Source organism: Myxine glutinosa, chromosome 6, assembly GCF_964187855.1.
Source record: "Myxine glutinosa chromosome 6, kmMyxGlut1.1, whole genome shotgun sequence".
NCBI lineage: Eukaryota > Metazoa > Chordata > Myxini > Myxiniformes > Myxinidae > Myxine > Myxine glutinosa.
This window is the reverse complement of record NC_136266.1, coordinates 107,784,030-107,806,360: the sequence shown is the minus strand read 5'-3', so window position 1 is coordinate 107,806,360 and position 22,331 is coordinate 107,784,030. Positions and strand designations below refer to the sequence as shown.

Here is a 22,331-nt window from a genome sequence, read left to right as displayed (position 1 = left end):
TTACTTGTATTGGCAATGTGTCCGTCAAGACAGCCGGCTTAATAGAAGTTTATTTAGACCTGTGTATAGGAACAAAATACGGCATTTATATTTACTTTTTATAAAGGTACCAAAACGGATTTGGCTTCTACAATGTAAAATAATGTACAATCGATGTCGCCAAGGGCGGGTTGTCCGAGATGCAATCCCCAGCTGAATGAAAAAAGCGTTTTTATTTTATTCGGGACCAACAGTGTAGGTGTAGCCGTACTGTACGCTTCATTTGGACTTCAGCGGCCACCGTAGACGAGCGCGTTGGCTTCTTGTTAGGCCTGGTGTGGTTGTCATTTCGTGTCCTGGAGATTGCATTGCATAACGGTATGTCTCGTGTGATATAACTTCCATTGACATTCAATAATGTTTGTTTAAGCTGGATTTCTCCTTGTAACAAATATTCGTCCGATGTCCGCCGAACCAAGTCACTTGGCAAGTGGACTAGTGGCTAGTTATACTTACACGGCGTCATTGCAGCATTCCATCATGATCATGCCCATGGTAATGGTATGGTTTCGGCGATTTGCGCGGCTCTACATTAATAATCACATTTAATAACCGTTTCATGTTTGTCGATACAATAATACGATAAAAGGCAGTGTCCGTCCGCCTGTCTCCTCCATAACTCCAAAACCATGAAACCTAACGGCCCCAAACTTTGCATGCATCCACCTGGACTTACAACAGATTGTAAGGATGAAAACTGGGTGTTTGGGTGTGTTGTAACACCCTTTTTGAAGATGATTAACGAGGTGCTCATAAGAAAGAAAAAAAACCGTGGTGGTGTACCAAGATGGCGGCCCGCTGAGTGGTTTTGGTATGGCCGCTGCGAACAAAACTTGGTGGCTGAGTTGGTTAGGTGATGAGAACAAGCCGATTACATTTTGGTTCAAGTCTGAATCCAGATCTGACCTATCGGTGGGATACAAAACGTAAACTGTTGAGTCTGGAGGAGGTATGCTCTTTACCAAGTACAGTTCTAGTTTTATGGTGTAATTTGAAAGCCATGCCATGGAAGGGCCTATAAACTGCTCTATACACCTTAACATGGCTTGTGTTTTGAAACATGGGAATTTTTCTGGATTATTTGTAGTTATTTACCTTAATCAGCACAGATCATGACAATCATTTTTGTGTATCACATTCCACATCAGTTAGCTCAAGTACAATGCCACCAAAAACATGCCTCACGCACACGCCGAAAACACTTTCTTGCTTTTTATTTTATTTTATTGAAAAAAATGAAAACACTTTTTGCAGAATATGGAGAAGGCAAACGAATAATTCGGTCAAAAGGCCAAAGATCAGCATCACATAAAATCGTCAATTTTCATCCGATTGCCTTGAAATTTAAAGAATTTGCATATTGGGTCACTGAATTGGTTCACCAATCAAAATCTAGAAACTGTTTTTTAGATCAAAAGGTCAAAGGTCAATGCTGCATAAAATCATAAATTTTCGGTTTGTATTTTTTTTTTAATTGTTTTAATTATTTTGAGCATACGTAAGAAGAACAAGAAGACGTCTGAATACGATCTGAGTAGTAGTAATCTGAATAAGAAGAAATTTTCAGATGCTTTCTAGTTTAAAATTGGGATTGAACATCTTTGCTGTTAAATCAGGCTGCACGTTAGAGTCGGGTTGGAAGTGAACATGTCGGCTCTTGGCCTGCGTGTTACACAACTGATTTTATATACTACAAGTATAAAAACCCATCAATAATGACGGGTTGGAACAGTTTATTTGACGGTACAACCTCGTGATCACCTGCAGCAAATTTCACCTTCCTGCACCTTGTATTTATTGTTATTTAAAAAAAACGCTTCTGCACACCGCCTTTGAGGCTCAGTTTGCAAGCCACCGTCGACAATTTCAATAGAAGAAACGTAATGACTCTTATGAAAAATGTTTTTCGAGTTTGTTGAAGCTAAAAAAATTAACCGTAGTGAACACACAGTCATGTTAAAAGATTGGCATTGAAAAACGAATCCTTATGAAATGAAACCGACTCAAATTGTCTTTATGAAGGGGGATAGACATCTGCACAAACTCATAGACATTGTGTTTCATACAGTTGTGGCCAAAAATATGGGCACCCTTGCACTTTTGTCAAATAACTCACAATTTTCTCAAAAATAAGTTGAAATTGACAAAAGTATTTGGTGTGCACAATTCTTTATTTCACTGTTAATATTACAGAACCTTTATTTTTGATTCAGAAATTAATATATCCTTTTAAATCAGAAAATAAAAAGAAATGGCATTGACAAAATTATTGACACCGTAGACGTAATATTTGGTAGCACAGGCTTTGGACAAAATAACTGCAGGTCAAGCGCTTCCTATAGCCATGAATGAGCTTCCTACACCTCTCTACTGGTAGTTTGGCCCACTCTTCTTGTGCAAACTGCTCCAGTTCTCCCAGATTTGAAGGATGCCTTCTCCCAACTGCTGTTTTCAGATCTCCCCGCGTGTTCAACGGGATTTAGATCTGGACTCATTGCTGGCCACTTCAGAACAGTCCAGCGTTTTATCTTGAACCATTCCTGGGTGCTTTTGAAGTGTGTCAAGGATCATTGTCCTGCTGCAAGACCCATGACCTTCGACGGAGACCCAGCTTTCTGACACTGGGTTGAACATTGTGCTCCAAATTGCCTTGGTAATCTCCTGATTTCATGATGCCATGCACACATTCAAGGTACCCAGTGCCAGAGGTAGTACAGCAACCCCAAAACATCACTGAACCTCCTCCATGTTTGACTGTAGGGAAGGTGTTCTTTTCTTTGAAGGTTTCATTTTGTTTTCTGTAAACATGGAGATGATGTGCTTTACCAAAAAGCTCTAATTTGGTCTCATCTGTCCACAGGACGTTCTCCCAGAAGGAGTTTGGCTTTCTCAGGTGTGTTTTGTAAAACTCCAGTCGGGCTTTCTCATTAATGGGGTCCTCCTGGGTCTCCTACCATACCAACCCTTTCATTGAGTTGGTGACGGATGGTGTGAGTTGAAACTGCCGTACCTTGTGTCTGAAGGTCAGCTTGAATCTGTTTGGCAGTTGATCGAGGTGCTTTCTTCACCATTCAAACAACCCTTCGCTGCAATCTTCGCTCAAGTTTTCTCTTGTGGTCACGTCCAGGGAGGTTGGCTGCAGAGCCATGGGCCTTAAACTTCCTGATAACATTGCATACGGTATACACAGGAAAATCAAGGTCTCTGGAGATGGACTTGTCTTGAGATTGTCTTGTGAGATGTCTTGAGATGAGATGTCTTGAGAACAAAATCAACCAGCCTTGAGATTGTCTATGCTTGGCTACAATCTTGTGTCTGACCTCCTCAGACAATTCTCTGGTTTTTTTTTCTTTTCTCCAAGCTCATTGGAGACATAGTGACAAAAAACAGTAGAATGACTCCTTTTCTCTATTCAAACTGGTTGAATGAGTTATTTTTATATTGCAGGCACCTGCAACTCACCACAGGTGAGTTCAATTCCAAAGTAAAGGAGAATCACCTACTTGAAATCTAATTATTTTTAAAAACGTCTAAAAGGTGCCAATAATATTGTCCGGGCCATTTTAGGATTTCTGTGTGGAATAAGCTCAGATTTAGTCATTTTTCAGCTTTTTTTGTTTTGTTCCACTGCAATCCAAAGAAATACATATATGTGGATCTAATTTTTTTTTTAATTTCAACAATTTTCTAGAAAATATGGTACATTATTTGAAAAAAAAGTGCAAGTGTGCCAATATTTTTGACCACGACTGTATTTTAGATGGACTTTAACATCTACAATTTGAAAAACAACTTTTCTTTATAACAGGTACACCAGGGAGCGGCAAGAAGGGTCATGTTATCCTTTCTGGGGTATATAGGTTACAGTAGGTCGAGGCTCGGGTCCATTTGCCTGTGGGGTCGCGATAATCATATAATGCCCCAAGAACATCAGGTATCCTCCATTCAGTTTGGTGTTAAACAGCAGTAGCAACTGTTTAAAAACGTAATCGTATGTGTTTGTGGTTTATAATGTATTTTTACTTCCGGTATGGGTGCCCATTGAAATGCCATGATAAGCTATTTATACACATTAACACTGATTTCGGCCAAGGTAGAAAACCCCCTGGGGTAGGGAGAGGGGGGAGGAGAAATTAGGTCACTACAACCTCCATCGTGTGACCCTTAGTCCTCCTGTCAAGTTTGGTTGAGATTGGATAAGTAACAACCAAATGTATGTTGAAAATCCGTCACTCAGACAGACAGACAGACAGACAGACACCAAATTGCATATTTTAGAACGATGGTCATTTAACGTCTTTGTCTCGATTCCAAGCATGGCGTCAGCTGTGAAGAAACCAGCAGCGCAAGCCGTTTGGATTGTTGGGAAGGTTGTCGGAACAAAGATGTGGCAAACTGCGAAAGTTCATGTCACAAGATTGGTTCTGGACAAGTATCTTACGAAGGTATTTCTATACTAAGACTTGTCTTGCCTGCTGAGCTGTTTCTTGTGTGTCTGTGTGCGGTAATTGTTTGTAGTGATCTCCTCCTTTTTGGTTCCTTGGTATAAATTCTTAACTCTTCTCTTTTCTAAAAAACATTGAGTTGGTTCTTCCTTCTATTTTCTTTCCAACTCTAAACTGCTCTTTTATGTTCTGAAAAATAATAAAGGAAAGTAAAAATGCTTCTATTCTTTCCCTTCTCAAACATTTTCCCCACATATAAAAGATTTTACCTTTATTTATAAATGTGGCATGTAGGGGACTTATTTTCAAGAATCAAAAATCCACATTTGATTTATAATTAAAATATTCTCACGGTGGTTGAAAAACCAGTCGTCATGCGAGCAGTGCCATTGCAAGTGGAACTGCACCTGTGTTTGGCATAGGCTTGGTGAGGCTAATTCCAGAATTTGGTAAAGAGAAGCCTTAGCAAGCAAATGTTCATATGAAGAAGATTGTTGCATGACAATATTGGTAAATAACTGAAAAGGCACTAATTGCTGAAAATGATGTTTGTAGCAGATCTCTACTATTGATTGGACTTTTGTGGAGTAGGTCTCTTTGTAGTGGAGAAGTAGTAGTAGTAGTAGTAGTAATTTTTTGTGGAGTAGTAGTAATTTGGCATCTCATGGCAAAGGGGTTGAATACTGTTACGCAACTGTGATTAACACCACAGTTACGGATGGCCGATTTGCGAGACTTTAACTCCCGAGGCGAACACTCAATGGCGGACTCAAGTTCAACACAAACGCGCGGAATGGCGGGACACAGCGAAGGCTCCGCAACCTTACCTATAAAAATCAAACACCCAGGAAAACTGCGTTCAGATATATATACAGAAAATAATATAAGGATTTATTATCGAATAGTAATACAGTGAAAAAGCCGCGCCGGTAAATCTAATAACTCTAAATCGGGACGTCCCCACACGACTGACAGCAAACACGATACGAGGGAGATTATGGATACAAAAATAACACGTCACGTCGTTCAAATGTACGCGGATGCGGCTTATCTGTCTTTCGTCGTCTCTCGGGGCGGCCGTCCAACACCGCTCCTTTTGGCCCGATCGCACACCACCAGGTCCTTCGCTCCAAGCTCTACGAGGCCCCGCTCCAAGCACCACGCGTCCGACGCGTGGCCAGCAGCTTCACACGAGGACGATCTCCACAAGGCCCGTGCACCAATGGTTCAACGGAGGGCTCGACTTGCAACGAACTGCTGCGAACTGCCGCGTGCTCTGTGGGCTTGGTGTGCTCGGTGTGTGAACGAACTCTCCACCAACTGCCTTCGGGGAGCTTTTCCACCCACTGTGTCTCTGCGTCGACTGTGTGCTCCAACCAACTCCTACGAACTCTCTGGTGTCTGCCTGCGTCTGCCCCAACGAACTCAACTGCCTGAAATGGCGTCCGACCGTCGCATATATTGGTGGCCGATGACGTCACATTGGCGCACTCCTCAGCCAATCACAGCCTCCCAACTCGCCCAGGTCACGCCCTCTGCGGCATGCGACTCCTGACATCTCCCGTCCGCGACCCCCCCCCCCCCCCCGCGGTCGTTTTGTAACACGTAACACGCGAGGTTGGTAGGCCTTTGAGGTGCGAACGGCGGCGGCCAACCGTGGCGGTGTTTTTGGCCTGGTTTCCTGTCTATTTATTACGAAGTCAATGTCAGGGAAAGGGAATTATTTAATGTTGCGCTAAGGACCTAACTAATGTTTATGTGGTTTGCAGTGCCATAATGGACAGAGGTTTGACTACCAGGTGAGACTCACAGGGGCGTTACCTTTAATCCCTCACTATTTAACACTCGGACCTCCAGGTAGATCCACAATCATACATCTTACCCCGACAACCGCCTAAACATCAAGAACTTATTACATGTAGAGTCCCTGTCACGACAGCCGAATACCTACCTATTCAGATCTACCTAGCTCTAGATATTGCTCTACCAAATTCATAACACAGCCCCCCCCCCCTGGAACCGTAGCTCCTGCAAGGTTCACCGCAGGCGCTACCATTCCAGCCTTAACACTTACTGTCACACACTTAATTAACCTATTAAATAAATCAGGAAGGGCTGTGGGAAGTGAGTCGGACTACCTACCTACACTTCCTTAACATGCTGAACCCCTTAACCATCATGCAAGTATGTACATTTTCTTCGTTGTTCCTGTGGAGGGAGGAAACAACAACACACAACACTAACTTAACCACAAAACTTAACCATCTTTCCAAACTCAAAACTCTAACCTTTGTACATACCCCGGTCTACAGACCGCGTCCCCCGGTGGATGCCACAAGACACAACCTTACCTGCGGGGCCATCCCCAATGCATCCCCCTAAATTTCCACGGCCCTGTCCAGATGTTACAGGTGAGTGACACGCTCGGTGCATTTCGCCCACATTCATGCAACACAGACCCCTTAACCACTCATTCTCATTCCATAGGTCATCAAGGCATTTCAAAAATCAACAAAGCACTTATTTCAATACACCCCCTGCAGGACCATGGCATTGATGTCATTCACGTGTGTGTGCATTCCTCAACTAGGCAGCGGGGAGGTACCGCCCAAAAAGATGGTGGGGGCGCATCAGGCTGTGGTGCCCGCAGTCCCAAAAACAAGTCAACCGACTTACAAGTTCATTGCCCCCCCCCCCCCCTTTACCTCTTGGCCCCATGACAGCCCAACAGCCCCTTTCCGCCGTTACCTCGCCGGTGAGGGTCTCCACACACACCAGGCTCCTTTGCCTCCTGCTTTCGCGCAGCAACACGGGTCACCGGGGGACTTCCTCACCCCGCGGCGCCCAACCAGACCCTCCACCGACGAGCTCCAATTTCCAGTTACCACCGGCTGCCAGGGGTAATTGCCGCAGAGGGGGGCCCGCAGGCATCGCTCCTCAGAGCTTGCTCTGTACCTGCGGACACACACATCTTCCCCACCCACAAGACCCCAAAACACACCTCCTCCCCCGCTGCCATTCAATTCTCCACACAACTCAGCACAATTCAGTACAATTCATAGATGGTGTAAAAGGTGTTACAAGGCTTGCCATGGCCTGCCAATGTGAAATCCCATTCACAGTTCGAATCATTGAATCCTTACACATTTCCATTAGCACATTTCCAAAAAGCACAATTATCGCCCCTCATTATCTCCAATAATCATCACTCACTCTCCAGGTTCCACTCTCACGACCACATCAAAACACCTAACCACAATACAAAAACATACGCCACCCACAAGACACTGTGTGGCTCCCATTCCATCCCCTCACCGGCCATGTCATCACTCTCACCCGCCTCCCAACTCCAATTTACATGTCCCCAATTTCCAAAGCAAATCCTGAAGCCTGGGACAGTACTCCTCAAAACACTCACCTCAAGTGCAGGTAGTTGCAGGTTGGTCAGGTCCAAGAGTGTCATCCACCCATACAATTCCCAAAATTTCACATTGGGCCTACCAAATACTTCCAAATTTCTCTTTTGTCCCCACTACACTGGCAGGTATGTGGATCCGCATCCAACGGTGATCATCACTACACAACTACCTGTGGCCACGACAGCTCTGCACCTCTACCGTGCAAGGGTCACCGGGACAAGGTGAGCAGTCAAAACGCCAACATGGCCCATGAGTGTCCATAAGGGTGCGACCCACCATCCATCCTTCGGCCCCCCTGCGAGGAACACAGCTGCAGCAGCCCCAGCTGGCCAATGTGGTGAGCACTTGCTGCCACAACACACACTACCGCACACACAACCTCGGCCCTGGGGGGCACGGTCGCAGTGCGTGGCATCCCTACAGCCACGTCCCCTGCACCTCCCCATCATCCCCCAGTCCGACTACAGAACTGCAGCCCCCCCAGTGCTCACCCACACTTGACCACACCAAGGTCCAGTCAACAGCCATGCTCCACCAGGAGACTCACCCAGAAGACATGGTCCACACACCTCGGACATGCACAGCACCACGTTGACCCTCAGGCTACACAACTGCATCCCCAGGATCCCGCGTCCCAAATATCAGCACAGTTGCCCCCGCAACCAGTTGAAAGCTGTGCCTTGCTACCCTATTAATTGCATCACAGCCTCCAACACTTTGGTCTACACACCTGGATCAATAATGGCGTCACTGTACAGTGTCCACCATGGCATTTCAAAATCCACCCTTAAATTTCCATCTAACCCACAGATTACCCATGCCAACCATTTGTCACATTTTACTAACCTCACCAAAGAAAGATGCTTTGCCATACACATGCCAGCCGAGCATGGCCCATATGCTCGGCTCGTTCTAGTTTCCTGCACACTCTATTGCTATTGGCCCAGGCGGAGGTGGTGGTCCTCTGTCTGGCATCTGTGGACCTACTGGGGGCCCCCTCCTTTCTGGACTGCGAAGCCTGTCAGGAGGTGGGGGCCCATATGGTTGCCGACAATTTCTCTGACTGTGCCCTCTTCTCCCACATCTAAAACAAGTCCCCAAGAACGGACCCCTCTGGTAGCCAGGTGGAGCCCCCCTTTCTTCCGGCCCAGCCCGATAAAAATCAGGCCGTCCCGATGGCCAACCTGGACCACCCTGTCGTGACTCGCTCCCTGCAAATTGTCCCCCCATCAAATTTGTCAGCTGGCGGCTGATTCCCCTTAACATTCGCCCGATGTCATCCTCTGGCTTTTCCCGATCCCGCACCTCGGTCTGCCGTACCGTCACAGGTGCCCTCTCCGATGCGCGGTTCGACCTTCTCAAAAAGGTCAGTCTCGCCGCGCATTCCGCTGCCCGGTGCACCGTGGGTGGGTCCTGTAACTCCACCAACGTCCGGACCTCAGGATCAGGGAGAGCCGCCATAAATTTTTCTATCGCCAGCTTGTCCCACGCCTGTGCTGGTAGGTCCCTGTATGCTATCCTCACCGATTGGTATATATCCTGGGCCAGCTCCTGCAACGTCTCATTAGGCTTTTGCCTGCGATGCAGCAGCTGTGCCCTGACCAGGTCGCACCTTGCGCCTGTCCCGTACCTGTTATTCAAGGCCTCACAAATGGCCTTGCTGGTCAATATTCCCTCTGGGACTACGTTCAACACGTCGGCGGCTGACCCACGCAGTGTCGCCACCAGATTCCCCATGCGCTCCCGCTCTCCCCAACCATTGAGCTGAGACACGCACTCAAATTGTGTCAGGAAAGCCTCGAGGCTCCCTGATCCGTCAAAATGTACGAGGGGGATTGTTTTTCCAGAGACTCTATTCCCCGATTCCTCTCTGTCCAAATCCAGTCCGGGGCCAAAACACCCCCCCAACTGGGTATTCCGTTTCGGAGCCTCTGGTGTCCAAATGTGGCTCGTGGTGAGGGTCTCCTGGGTCACCTTAATCTGGTCCTGAAAATGTTTAACCGACCTACTCACCTCTTCCTTCAGGCTCTCTTGAACCCGACCAACCTCCTTCTTGATGGTATTGTCCCAGATCTCCAGTCGCTCCTGCATAAAATCACTCACCCTTTCATTATCCATTAGTGGCCCTCACAGGCCTTTCTCAATTAACCCTTGCTCCTGCTCTTTTATGCGGGTTTCCAACCCCCTCACCTCCTCGGCCAATTTGCCCCCCTTCCGGTTGAGCAGTCCCCATTCCTCACTCTGCTGTAGCATTCTGGCATCCACCCGGCCCCGATAGCCTTCCAGGTCCCCATTTGCTTTATCAATTCGAGCATTTGTGGCACCAATCTGACCCTCCAACTTTTCCCCCATTTGGACAGCCTGCGTCACGCCCTCCTCTATTTTTGACATTAATTCTTCCCGTTTCAATTCAATTTCCACCCCTATGGCTTTTTCCATCTCCCCCATTTGAGTTTCTACTTTACCCTCAAATTTCCCCAGTCTGTCCGTAATTTGGTTTTGCACTCTCCCTTCTATGCCATCAATTCGTTCCCCCAGCTGCTGTGCCATTTCCCCAATTTTTCCTTCCAATTGTTCATTCCTTTCCTTTATTTCATTCCTCCATTCCTTCCCCTGCGACTCCATTTTATTTTCCATCCCTTCAATTTTATTTTCCAACCCACTTTTCATTTCTCCCATTTGTTCCTCCAATCGATCACTCATTCCCTTCATTCCTTCCCTACATTCCTTCCCCTGGGACTCCATTTTATTTTTCATTTCTCCCATTAATTCCTTAAAAAATTTCATTAAAGCCTGGTCGTCTCGGGGCCGTCCCATTTGTTCCCGACTCCCCGGTAGGGGAGGGGGATAAGTTGGTGCTCGGGACGAGGGAGGTTCCAAGGCTCACCTCTGCATCAAATTCCCCTATTTCCGGCTCACTCCCAACGCTGACGGAGGCCTCGCTGCGTACTTCCATTTCGTCGACCTCCGACATCCGCTTTTCGGAAGGTCGTTCCCCGCGCGCGTATTTATTTTAATAATTCCTGAAACACAATTTAAATTTGACGAAGACGCGATATCGCGCTCCGTTTGCCCAATTGATTATCAAATTTCTCCGCCTCAACTATAAAAATTTTGCGTTCGAACGTCGAGCGCAATGTACGCCCGACCGTGTCGATGTCGCCCCGCGGACAAAAAAATTTGTCCGACCGTGTCGATGTCTCGCCGCGGACAAAAAAATTTGTCCGACGGGTTCAAATCCTACACTCCTGACACCACTTGTTACGCAACTGTGATTAACACCACAGTTACGGATGGCCGATTTGCGAGACTTTAACTCCCGAGGCGAACACTCAATGGCGGACTCAAGTTCAACACAAACGCGCGGAATGGCGGGACACAGCGAAGGCTCCGCAACCTTACCTATAAAAATCAAACACCCAGGAAAACTGCGTTCAGATATATATACAGAAAATAATATAAGGATTTATTATCGAATAGTAATACAGTGAAAAAGCCGCGCCGGTAAATCTAATAACTCTAAATCGGGACGTCCCCACACGACTGACAGCAAACACGATACGAGGGAGATTATGGATACAAAAATAACACGTCACATCGTTCAAATGTACGCGGATGCGGCTTATCTGTCTTTCGTCGTCTCTCGGGGCGGCCGTCCAACACCGCTCCTTTTGGCCCGATCGCACACCACCAGGTCCTTCGCTCCAAGCTCTACGAGGCCCCGCTCCAAGCACCACGCGTCCGACGCGTGGCCAGCAGCTTCACACGAGGACGATCTCCACAAGGCCCGTGCACCAATGGTTCAACGGAGGGCTCGACTTGCAACGAACTGCTGCGAACTGCCGCGTGCTCTGTGGGCTTGGTGTGCTCGGTGTGTGAACGAACTCTCCACCAACTGCCTTCGGGGAGCTTTTCCACCCACTGTGTCTCTGCGTCGACTGTGTGCTCCAACCAACTCCTACGAACTCTCTGGTGTCTGCCTGCGTCTGCCCCAACGAACTCAACTGCCTGAAATGGCGTCCGACCGTCGCATATATTGGTGGCCGATGACGTCACATTGGCGCACTCCTCAGCCAATCACAGCCTCCCAACTCGCCCAGGTCACGCCCTCTGCGGCATGCGACTCCTGACATCTCCCGTCCGCGACCCCCCCCGCGGTCGTTTTGTAACACGTAACACGCGAGGTTGGTAGGCCTTTGAGGTGCGAACGGCGGCGGCCAACCGTGGCGGTGTTTTTGGCCTGGTTTCCTGTCTATTTATTACGAAGTCAATGTCAGGGAAAGGGAATTATTTAATGTTGCGCTAAGGACCTAACTAATGTTTATGTGGTTTGCAGTGCCATAATGGACAGAGGTTTGACTACCAGGTGAGACTCACAGGGGCGTTACCTTTAATCCCTCACTATTTAACACTCGGACCTCCAGGTAGATCCACAATCATACATCTTACCCCGACAACCGCCTAAACATCAAGAACTTATTACATGTAGAGTCCCTGTCACGACAGCCGAATACCTACCTATTCAGATCTACCTAGCTCTAGATATTGCTCTACCAAATTCATAACAATACTTATTGACTCATTACATTTCAGCTTTTCATTTTTAATTATTTTCTAAAAAATGTAAAAAAAAATCCACTTTGATATTATGGCGTACTTCGTGTCAACAGATCAGTGACAAAAAATCTCAATTTAATCCATTTTAAATTCAGGCTGTAACACAACAAAATGTGAAAATGGCAAGGGGTGTGAACACTTTCTGTAAGCTCTGTAGTCCTATTGCATGTTTCTCGTTCTGTTTTTGCCAATTGGACTTCCGGTGATATGTTGGTTTGACATCTTGCCTTGTGTGTGAATGTGCAGTTTTACAACAAGCGCAAGACTTACTTTGCTCATGATCCTGAACATCAGTGCAGAGTTGGGGACGTTGTTCTGCTCCACGCGCTGGTAGAGCCACTGAACAAGAACGTCAAGCACAGAGTCGCAGAAATCGTCTTTAAAGCCGGTGCCGTCGTAGATCCGATGACAGGGATGCGCTGTGCTGGGCGTGTATTTCTTGATGATCCTCAGGCTTGGTTACAGTCACAAGAACAACACCTTTCAAGAGTGAATGGAAATTGTTTGGAGGATAAAGACAGTGATGCTGGTATTGGCAGCAGTGATGCTAAGGTGCTAGTGGACAAGTTACACACACTTGAAATTTCCTCTTCAGCTGAAGAAGTGACCTCTGAAAAGCATTGATGATCTAATATATATATAGTAATCTGAACGGACAACATAAAACAAACTGCTTCCATGCATACGACAGTTTGACATGATGAGATCTGTACACATTTAATAAACATACAAGTGTCATACTACTGCATAAGGAAGAGATATTGGCTTGTTGCTCAACAATCAAGACTCCATTATGGCTGCTTTGCCTTCAGCTTGAGGAGAAAGAAAAAAAAAACTAAACTTTTGCTGCACATGCAAACAAAGAAATCCCTGGAGTTTCCATTAGATACTTTCCAGAGTACTATCTCAGTGGACGCCACTGTAATTGGTATCAATGTTGAGGATTTTACTGTTGATTACTATGCAGAGGTAACTCTCGTCGTTGAGCCTCTGTTCCTGTTGTCCGTACGTAATAAAGATAACCCCTAATGCAACAACAATCCAATTAACTCTTCTTTAACGGCCCCAATTATTCCCACGTTCTTGTGGGGTTGCTCAGTTCCTGCGCATCATTAAAAGTCATTGTATTTGAAACTGGTTTTAAGGCCCTTAAAAGTCATATTTACTCTCATGTCATTAAAAATCATTAGATTTTGGAACTAGAATGGCACTCAGTAGAGAGCATAACTCCGCCAGGTGAATAGTTTACGTTTTGTATCCCAGAGTAGACCAGAAAATCACAATACAGAATCACATTAAATCGAAATCATCCATCCACAAATTTTTGAAATATCCTGCTATATATTGTTTTTGGCCTTATCTCTCAATGGTGAAGAATCACTTTAAAAATTCTAGTAGCTGGATCCGAATCTTCACCAAAATCTAATAATTTCGTCCTTGTCACATACGCTACATCTCTGCCAAATTTCGTCCGAATCTGTTCACAAACGGACAGACAGGGCTTGAAAACATAACCTCCATCCACCTTTGGTGGCAGAGGTAAAAAGTGCACACAGAGTATGCACGTGAAGGCACGAGTCTTCGACTGGCCCCGTAGCACGTGAGTCCTGGATACAAGATCCGGACTGCTCCGTAGCACTGTACATGTCATAGGTCCACTGAGCTATAATAATATATAGCACGAGCAAGGTACTCGCTATGCACTTTAGGAAGCCCAAATGCAGACAGACAATGCGAATGCTAAACCATGAACCAATAAATTTCCACATTCCTGTGCCACCTTCAGTCAAAGACCCATAGTCAGGGCCCTTAGGGATATTTTGGTTCAAATTCTTCCAAAAGCATCAAATTTGGCACAGATGTTGCCCATGCCATACTCTTTCGATTTTTGACGGGCGCCAAGGGCGGTATGATCCGGGGACCATACCGGTCCATCCCGCCATGTCACCTGACCTACGACGTCATAATTAGGATATGCATCCAATCACATGGCGTACTATAAGTGGTCAAAGTTCAAAATGAATCGATCGAAAAATGAAGGCAGGGATCCATTTTTAAGGTTTTCATAAAATCCAATATGGCCGCCAGGTCACATGACCTATGACGTCATATTTATGACATGTATACAATCATGTATACATGAACCCGGATCATGATCGCACAAAAATTAAACACAAGGATATGGCATACAGTTCATAAAACATCAAAATCCATACCTTTGTAATTAGACTGATGAACTGCATATGCCTGAAAATTAGGAAATAGACATGTAGATATTTCCTCTAATTGTCAAAAATAAGGTCAGAGTTCGATTACCCAACCCAGAAACATAAAATGGTGAACCTCGCGTAAATATTGACAAAAAAACTCAAAAACCGACATGTTTGACTCAAAAATGACCTTTAAGATGACCTTGAGGGTTGGCCTTGACCTCGAATCATCAAAATAACATCATAATTGGATTCCTCGACCTCGAAAACCCCTGAAAAGTGGTATCATACATGATTCCAACCCTTTTGGTTATTTAACTGATTTTCCTCTAATCCTCTAATCCGGGTGGCGGCCATTTAGTATTTTGCCAATATTGGGCCCCCCCGGGGGGGGGGGGGCGCCCGTCAAAAATCGAAAGAGTATGGCATGGGCAACATCTGGGCCAAATTTGGTGCTTTTGGAAGAATTTGAACCAAACGCCCCCAAAATATCCCTAAGGGCCCTGACTACCATAAGATGAACAAGACCCATAAATTAGCAAAACTCATAAAATCATGAGAATAAAAATAAGAAGCTTACCTTTGCTAAAGGGATTGAAACTAATCCGGTGTCGAAGATGATAAAACCACAAGCGATAAGTCAATGCGAGAAGTTGATGCAAACAGGGAAATAGACATGTAGATATCAGATCAGATCTCGCGAGATCTTGGAGACGGCGGCAGGGATTTTCGAAGCTCCACACGGTCTCCACGTTTTTCGAAGTTAAGTCTGTTCACAATTGTATTTTGTCGAAACTGTATTTATCTTTCGGTGTGTGAAGTTATTGTGTGCAACTTTGGTTGTTTCTCGGTGTTTATCTTTCATAAATTGATCGTCTGTTTGCCGTGTCGTGTCTTGAGGCCTTGTACAGTGTGCACTGTACAACCTTGAGGCTTTGTTTTTCTCTCAGCGGTCCGTCTTTTGTGATCCAATAACTTTCGTTCTCTGTATTCCCAGTCTTTTCACCCATAGCCTACTTCCTTGTGTAAATCTCAACTCAAAAAAAAAAAAAAAAAAAAAAAAAATTCCCTTCTCTGTTCGCATTCGTTTATTCATTCTTATTCGTTCGTTCGTTCTTCGACCACGTGTTTCTCCCCCATTTCCCCAGATAGTTTTCACTCATTAACCTTCAATGTTTACACTTTCCCCTCAAGTTATGTATTCCGTCATATTTTATAACACCTTTTTCTTCTTCTTCTTTAAAAGGCTGCTTTCGACTTGCTCACCAAATCAATTCATCCCAAAAAAAATATCCATCTCCTATAGTGCCTTTTTTCTACATTCCCTAAACTCTCCTGCACTCCATCCTCCATCCAGCGTCCTTAAACGTATTTTTAACTCGAAGGTCACAAGCAACTCATTTTGCAATAAATGTTCGTTTCCCATAAATCGTACACTTTCAAAAATCCAATCTCACCCCTCCCCTCCAAATCTTCCCCATAACCCCTCCCCTCCAAATCTTCCCCATCACCCCTCCCCTCCAAATCTTCCCCATCACCCATCCCTTTCAAATCTCCCCCCTTGCCCCCTCCCTCCTAAACTACCCCCTCACCCCTCCCCGCCAAGACGCCGCCTCGCCCCTCCCCTCCTAGACTCCTGCCTCACCCCTCCCCTCCAAATCTCCCCCATATCCCATCCCTTTCAAATCCCTCCCCTTGCCCCTTCCCTCCCAAACTCCCCCCTCACCCCTCCCCTTCAAATCTCCCCACCCTCATTGCTTCTCAATTTCCCCCCTCTCACTCCCCCTCCTCAAAGCGTCCTCCCCGCTTCTTCCCCCTTCAAACTCTCACCTCCATCTCCCCCAACCTTCTGCCTCGCTCTTCCCCCTCCTCAAATAACACCTCATTGTGGCTCACCCAATCACCATCAAACCTTTTGTCCGCCCCATCCTTCCCTTTCTCCGAGCTATTCTGAAATCTCTGACACACCTTCAACAGCTCTCCCTACCTCTTCCACCTCCTCCACATCTTACCCTACCCCTCCTCCCCCCTGTTCTGTATCTGATGCTCCCCCTTCCTCTTCATTAACGGTATGGACCTCAAACATCCGGGGCCTTCGTTCAAACTTAACTGATCTCTCCATACAGGTTGCTTCTGTCAAACCAGACGTGATCTGCTTAACAGAAACTTTCCTCCTTTATGATGTCTCTGATTCCATAGTATCTCTCCCGGGCTACTCCCTCCTCCGGTATGATAGACCTGAGCCTCGTCCTGGAGGCGGGGTTGCTATCTTTATCAAAAACTCTCTTCCTCACTCGCCTTGCACTGCACTCTCTCCACCCCACCCCCAGGAATACCTCTGGCTACGGCTTCCCCTTCGCTCCCACCTCTTGTTCATATGTGTGTTGTACCGTCCACCAAACAGTGATGACTCCATCTACATCTCGCTGTCTGATGATATGGACCAACTTCTATCTACTCATCCCAACTCTCTCTTCCTCATATGTGGTGATTTCAACTGTCATCATGCCAGTTGGCTGGGTGTGGGTACCTCTCTCACCAGCCATGGCTCCTCAGCAAAGGACTTCTGCGACTCACTGGGACTGACACAATCTGTCAATTTCCCGACCCGGATCTCAGTCAACGGAACATCTTCTCTTCTGGACTTGGTTATGACTAACTTCCCTGAAAATGTCTGCTGCTCTTCTTCTGCTCCGATCGGATCATCTGATCATGTCCTTGTTAAAGTGGACATCTCTCTGACCATCCTCAGGGAGCCTGCTCAGCGTCGACGAGTCTGGCATTTCACTCAGGCCAACTGGCACGGTCTTCAAGCAGCCATCAATCATCTGGACTGGTCTCCCATCTCTACCACCTCTGACATCAACTCATCCTGGGAATTCTTCCAAAGTAAATTGCTCTCTCTCATGCACAGATTTATCCCATCTCGTCTTCAGTTGTCATACCCTTCCTCCCGTCCATGGTACACGGAATCTTGTGGTGAGGCTGTTGCCCAGAAACAACTTGCCTTCGTCTCCTGGAAAGCAAATCCAACGGAAGGAAATCTCATTTCCTTTCACAAAGCCCGAAACAAGTGTGTGTCCACCCTCAGGAGAGCCAGGAAACAATATCTCTCCGTTCTCAAGACCGAACTCTCTTATCTGTCTCCCTCTTCCAAATCCTGGTGGCGTCTGGTCAAATCCGTTTCTGGTGTTTGTTCCCCCTCCATCCCCTCCCTTACCTCAAACGGCTACACAGCTGACTCCGCACGTGAAAAAGCTGAATGCCTCAACTCTGTGTTTGCCTCTAAATCTTGTGTCCCAAACCCATCCCTCTCTGTACCCACCATACCCAGTCGTACCCTGCTGCTCCTGGACTCCGTGTCCTTTCCTCCTGACAAGGTGGAAAAGCTTCTGTCAACCCTCGACTCTGATTCTGCAACTGGACCCGACGGCATCAGCCCACGGGTCCTAAAATCCTGCTCTGCTGCTCTATCTCACCCTCTCTCTGTTCTCTTCACCCTCTCTTTTGCTCAAGGTCAACTGCCATCTGCTTGGAAATCAGCCAACATCACCGCTTTGCACAAAAAAGGTGCAAAAACAGATCCTAGCAACTACAGACCAATCAGCCTTCTCCCAATTATCAGCAAAGTCATGGAATCCATCATTGCTTCGGATATGAAATCTTTCCTCTTCTCCAATGGCTTGATCTCTGATCATCAATTTGGTTTCAGACCAGGTCACTCTACTCTGGACATGCTGCTTCTGCTGTCTCAACAATGGATGGAGGTCCTCAATGCCAAACAGGAAATTAGAGCTGTCTCCCTCGACATATCACGTGCCTTCGACACGGTCTGGCACCCCGCTCTGCTCACCAAACTCTCCTCCTTTGGTATCCATGGAAATCTCCACGCATGGCTGGCGGACTTCCTCTCTAGTCGTCGTCAACGTGTGGCCCTGAATGGGTTTCTCTCATCTCCTCTTCCTGTTCAGGCTGGAGTTCCCCAAGGCAGTGTTCTGGGCCCCGTGCTTTTTCTGGTCTTCATCAATGATCTCTCTGACTCTCTCGAAAATCCTCTCTATCTCTTTGCTGATGACTCCACTCTCTGCCGCTCCATTCCTCTTCCCTCAGATCGGCAGTCTGCTGCCTCCTCACTCTCTGAAGACCTGGACAAAATCACAGACTGGTCAAACAAGTGGAACATGTCTTTCAATCCTGACAAATCTCACACTCTTACTATGTCTCTCCGAAAAGATCGACTGGACAACCCTCCCATCTACTTTCTCAACAATCCTCTCCAAGAAGTTCTGTCACTCAACCTTTTGGGTCTCACTATCTGCCATGATCTTTCTTGGGAAAACCACATTTCCAAGCTGGCCTCCAAAGCCAGTCGCCGACTGGGCATCCTCCGTCGTGCGAAGTCCTTCCTCGGCACACCTGAGCTCCTCACCACATACAAGGCTTTCATCCGCAGCTCAATGGAATACTGTTCTCCCCTATGGGCCGGTGCTCCTGCCTCACACCTAGCTCGGCTTCACGCTGTTGAAACCAAAGCTTTCAGAATTATTGGAATCTCCCGCGATGAAGCTATCTCTGAGGGCCTTTCACTCACTCACCGCAGGCAGGTAGGTGGTCTTTCTGTCTTCTACCGACTCCTCTCCGGCCTTGCACCCCCAGCTCTCTCTGTGCTCTGTCCCCCAAATATTCCTACAGGTCGCACAAGATCTGCCAGCAACCCTCTGATGGTTAAACTGCCGAAATCTCGGCTCTCTGCTCACCTTCACTCTTTCATTCCTCTTTTCTCCCGCCTCTGGAACAAACTCCCTCACTCCCTTCAATCCCACTCCTCCCTCCAGGTCTTTAAAACAGCTGTTCACCACCATCTCTTATCTTCCCCCATCCAAAACCTTGATCTTTTCTACCCCCGCTAATTCACCCCAGATCCACCTTGTTTGGAATTCCAACTTCTTTCCTGGAAGTCCTGGCAGTGTCCATATGTTTTATACCTCTCCCACCGCCCCCTTCCCACGCCCCCCCCCCCCCCCAAAGCCCTCGCCCTCTCTCAGATCTCTCGATGTCTCCATGTCTCTCGGTCCCTGCTCTCAAATGTTGTGTTTGTGTCCTTCCCCCTCTCTCCCCATCTTGTCTACCGCTCCCTATGTTATATGTTTTATGTGTCGGTTTGTCTTTCTGTGTGATTAATGTTCGCTCTTTCACGAGCCTCGACCTTGTATACAAAAAAAAAAAAAAAAAAAAAAAAAAAAAAAAAAAAAAAAAAAAAAAAAAAAAAAAAAAAAAAAAAAAAAAAAAAAAAAGCTCATTTTTCAATTTAATTTTTCTTTTTTCTGAATTAATTATTCATTAATCAATTTAGTTTTTTTTTGTTTTTTTCATCATTAAAAAACGCTTGAGTATTTCATATTATGTATGTTATGGTGCCCAACATGACAGTTACATTGATTCTGTTGTCAGGTTTAAAATTATAGTTTTACAGTCATGGCCAAAAATATTGGCACCCTTGCACTTTTTTCAAATAATGCACCATTTCTTCCAGAAAATTGTTGAAATAAAAAAAATATTTTGGTATCCACATATGTATTTCTTTGTTTTGCCGTTGAACAAAACAAAAAAGCTGAAAAAATTACTATATATATTAGCTTATTCCACACAGAAATCCTAAAATGGCCTGGAAAACATGACTGGCACCTTCTAGAAGTTGTTAGAAATAATTAGATTTCAAGCAGGTGATTCTCCTTTTACTTTGGAATTGAACTCACCTGTGGTTCAATTCAGTTTGAATAGAGAAAAGGAGTCATTCTGCTGTTTTGTGTCACTGTGCACCACAATAAGCATGGAGAAAAGAAAGAAGACCAGAGACTTGTCTGAGAAGGTCAGACACAAGATTGTAGCCAAGCATGGAAAATATCAAGGCTACAAGTCCATCTCCAGAGACCCTGATGTTCCTGTGTCCACCGTACGCAATGTTATCAGGAAGTGTAAGGCCCATGGCACTGCAGCCAACCTCCCTGGACGTGGCCACAAGAGAAAACTTGATCGAAGATGGCAGAGAAGGATTGTTCGAATGGTGCAGAAAGCACCTTGATCAACTGCCAAACAGGTTCAATATCACCTTCAGACACAAGGTGCGATAGTTTCAACTCAGGTCTGCGCATGCGCAAGATTGGAGGTCTCGTCTCTTCAAAGCTGTCCATGCACGCTCGCTTTCGAAGTAAAGTAACTTTTCACAATTGTGTTTTTGTCGAAACTGTATCTTTCTCTCGGTGTATGTACCTATTGGGGTGTCTTTAATAGTATTCTTGGCGTTGGTTTTTCATACCTGTGTACAGAATCGTCGGTCTTTCGTATCGCGTATTCTGAGGCCTAAGTGTAGTACTAGGCTACCGTGTCCGACCTTGGCTTGAGGCTTTGTTTTTGTCTCAGCGGTTCTCCGATCGCGCTGCAATTACTTTCCGGTCTCTGTTTTTCATGGTCTTTTCATCCCATACTTCCTTGTTTTAAAATCTCCAAAAAAAAAAAAAACATTTCCTTCTGTTCTTATTCGTTTATTCGTTCTTATTTGTTCGTTCGTTCTTCGACCACGTTGTTTGTGATCACGTGATCACGTTGTTAAAAAATGTCTCATCTGACCCCTGAAGACCTGTATTCTGTCATATTCTATAACACCTTTTTCTTCTTCTTCTATAAAAGGATGCTTTCGACTTGCTCACCAAATCTTTTCATTCCAAAAAAAAATTCCATCTCTTATGGTGCATCTTTCATTCATTCCCTAAACTCTCCAGCACTCCATCCTCCCTCCAGCGTCCTCAAACGTATTTTTGACTCGAATGTCTCAAGAAACTCATTTTGCAATAAATGTTCGTTTCCCATTAATCGTACACTTTTCAAAATCCCATCACCCCAAAATCCCATTTCCCATCACCCCTCCCCTCTAAATCTACCCCCTTGCCCCTCCCCTCCAAATCATCCCCATCACCCATCTCTTTCAAATCTTCCCCCTTGCCCCTCCCCTCCAAATCTTCCCAATCACCCATTCCTTTCAAATCTCCCCCCACACCCCTCCCCTCCGAGACTCTCCCTGGCTCCTCCCCTCCTAGACTCCCCTCTCACCCCTCCTCCTCAAAGCGTCCTCCCCGCTTCTTCCCCCTTCCAACTTTCACCTTCATCTCCCTCAACCTTCGACCTCGCTCTTCCCCCTCGTCAAATAACACCTCACTGCACCTCTCCCAATCACCATCAAACCTTTTGTCTGCCCCATTCTTCCCTTTCTCCAAGCTATTCTGTAATCTCCGACACACCTTCAACAGCTCTCCCTACCTCTTCCTCCTCTTCCACATCTTAACCTACCGCTCCCCCCCCCCCCCCCCCCTGTTCTGTATCCGATGCTCCCCCTTCCTCTTCCTTAACAGTATGGACCTCAAACATCCGGGGCCTTCGCTCAAACTTGTCTGATCTCTCCATACAGGTTGCTTCTGACAAACCAGACGTGATCTGCTTAACAGAAACTTTCCTCCTTCATGTTGTCTCTGATTCCTTGGTATCTCTCCCAGGTTACTCCCTCCTCCGGTATGATAGACCTGAGCCTCGTCCTGGAGGTGGGGTTG

The 22,331-nt window shown here is 46.2% G+C and overlaps 1 protein-coding gene across 2 annotated transcripts; it reads left to right on the top strand.

The window, feature by feature from the left end:
- Positions 1 to 221: 221 nt before the first annotated feature.
- Positions 222 to 20,301, top strand: MRPS17 (mitochondrial ribosomal protein S17). Of its 2 annotated transcripts, XM_078780339.1 has the most exons (5): positions 222 to 357; positions 4,355 to 4,484; positions 12,767 to 14,293; positions 15,230 to 15,408; positions 20,026 to 20,301. In XM_078780339.1, the coding sequence occupies exons 2-3, from the start codon at positions 4,356 to 4,358 to the stop codon at positions 13,142 to 13,144; spliced, it is 507 nt and encodes a 168-aa protein (XP_078636465.1). In that variant the 5' UTR covers positions 222 to 357; position 4,355; the 3' UTR covers positions 13,145 to 14,293; positions 15,230 to 15,408; positions 20,026 to 20,301. The 2 variants fall into 2 exon arrangements, with proteins under 2 accessions (XP_078636465.1, XP_067976897.1); XM_068120796.2 differs by having other exon boundaries at positions 12,767 to 15,408.
- The last annotated feature ends 2,030 nt before the right edge of the window (positions 20,302 to 22,331 follow it).

What these genes read in the sequence shown, in the direction of transcription:
- MRPS17 (XM_078780339.1), top strand. Translation starts at nt 4,356, where the DNA reads ATGGCGTCAGCTGTGAAGAAACCAGCAGCGCAAGCCGTTTGGATTGTT. An exon ending in TGGACAAGTATCTTACGAAG is followed by an intron (nt 4,485 to 12,766) that starts GTATTTCTATAC and finishes GTGAATGTGCAG; the next exon opens with TTTTACAACAAGCGCAAGAC.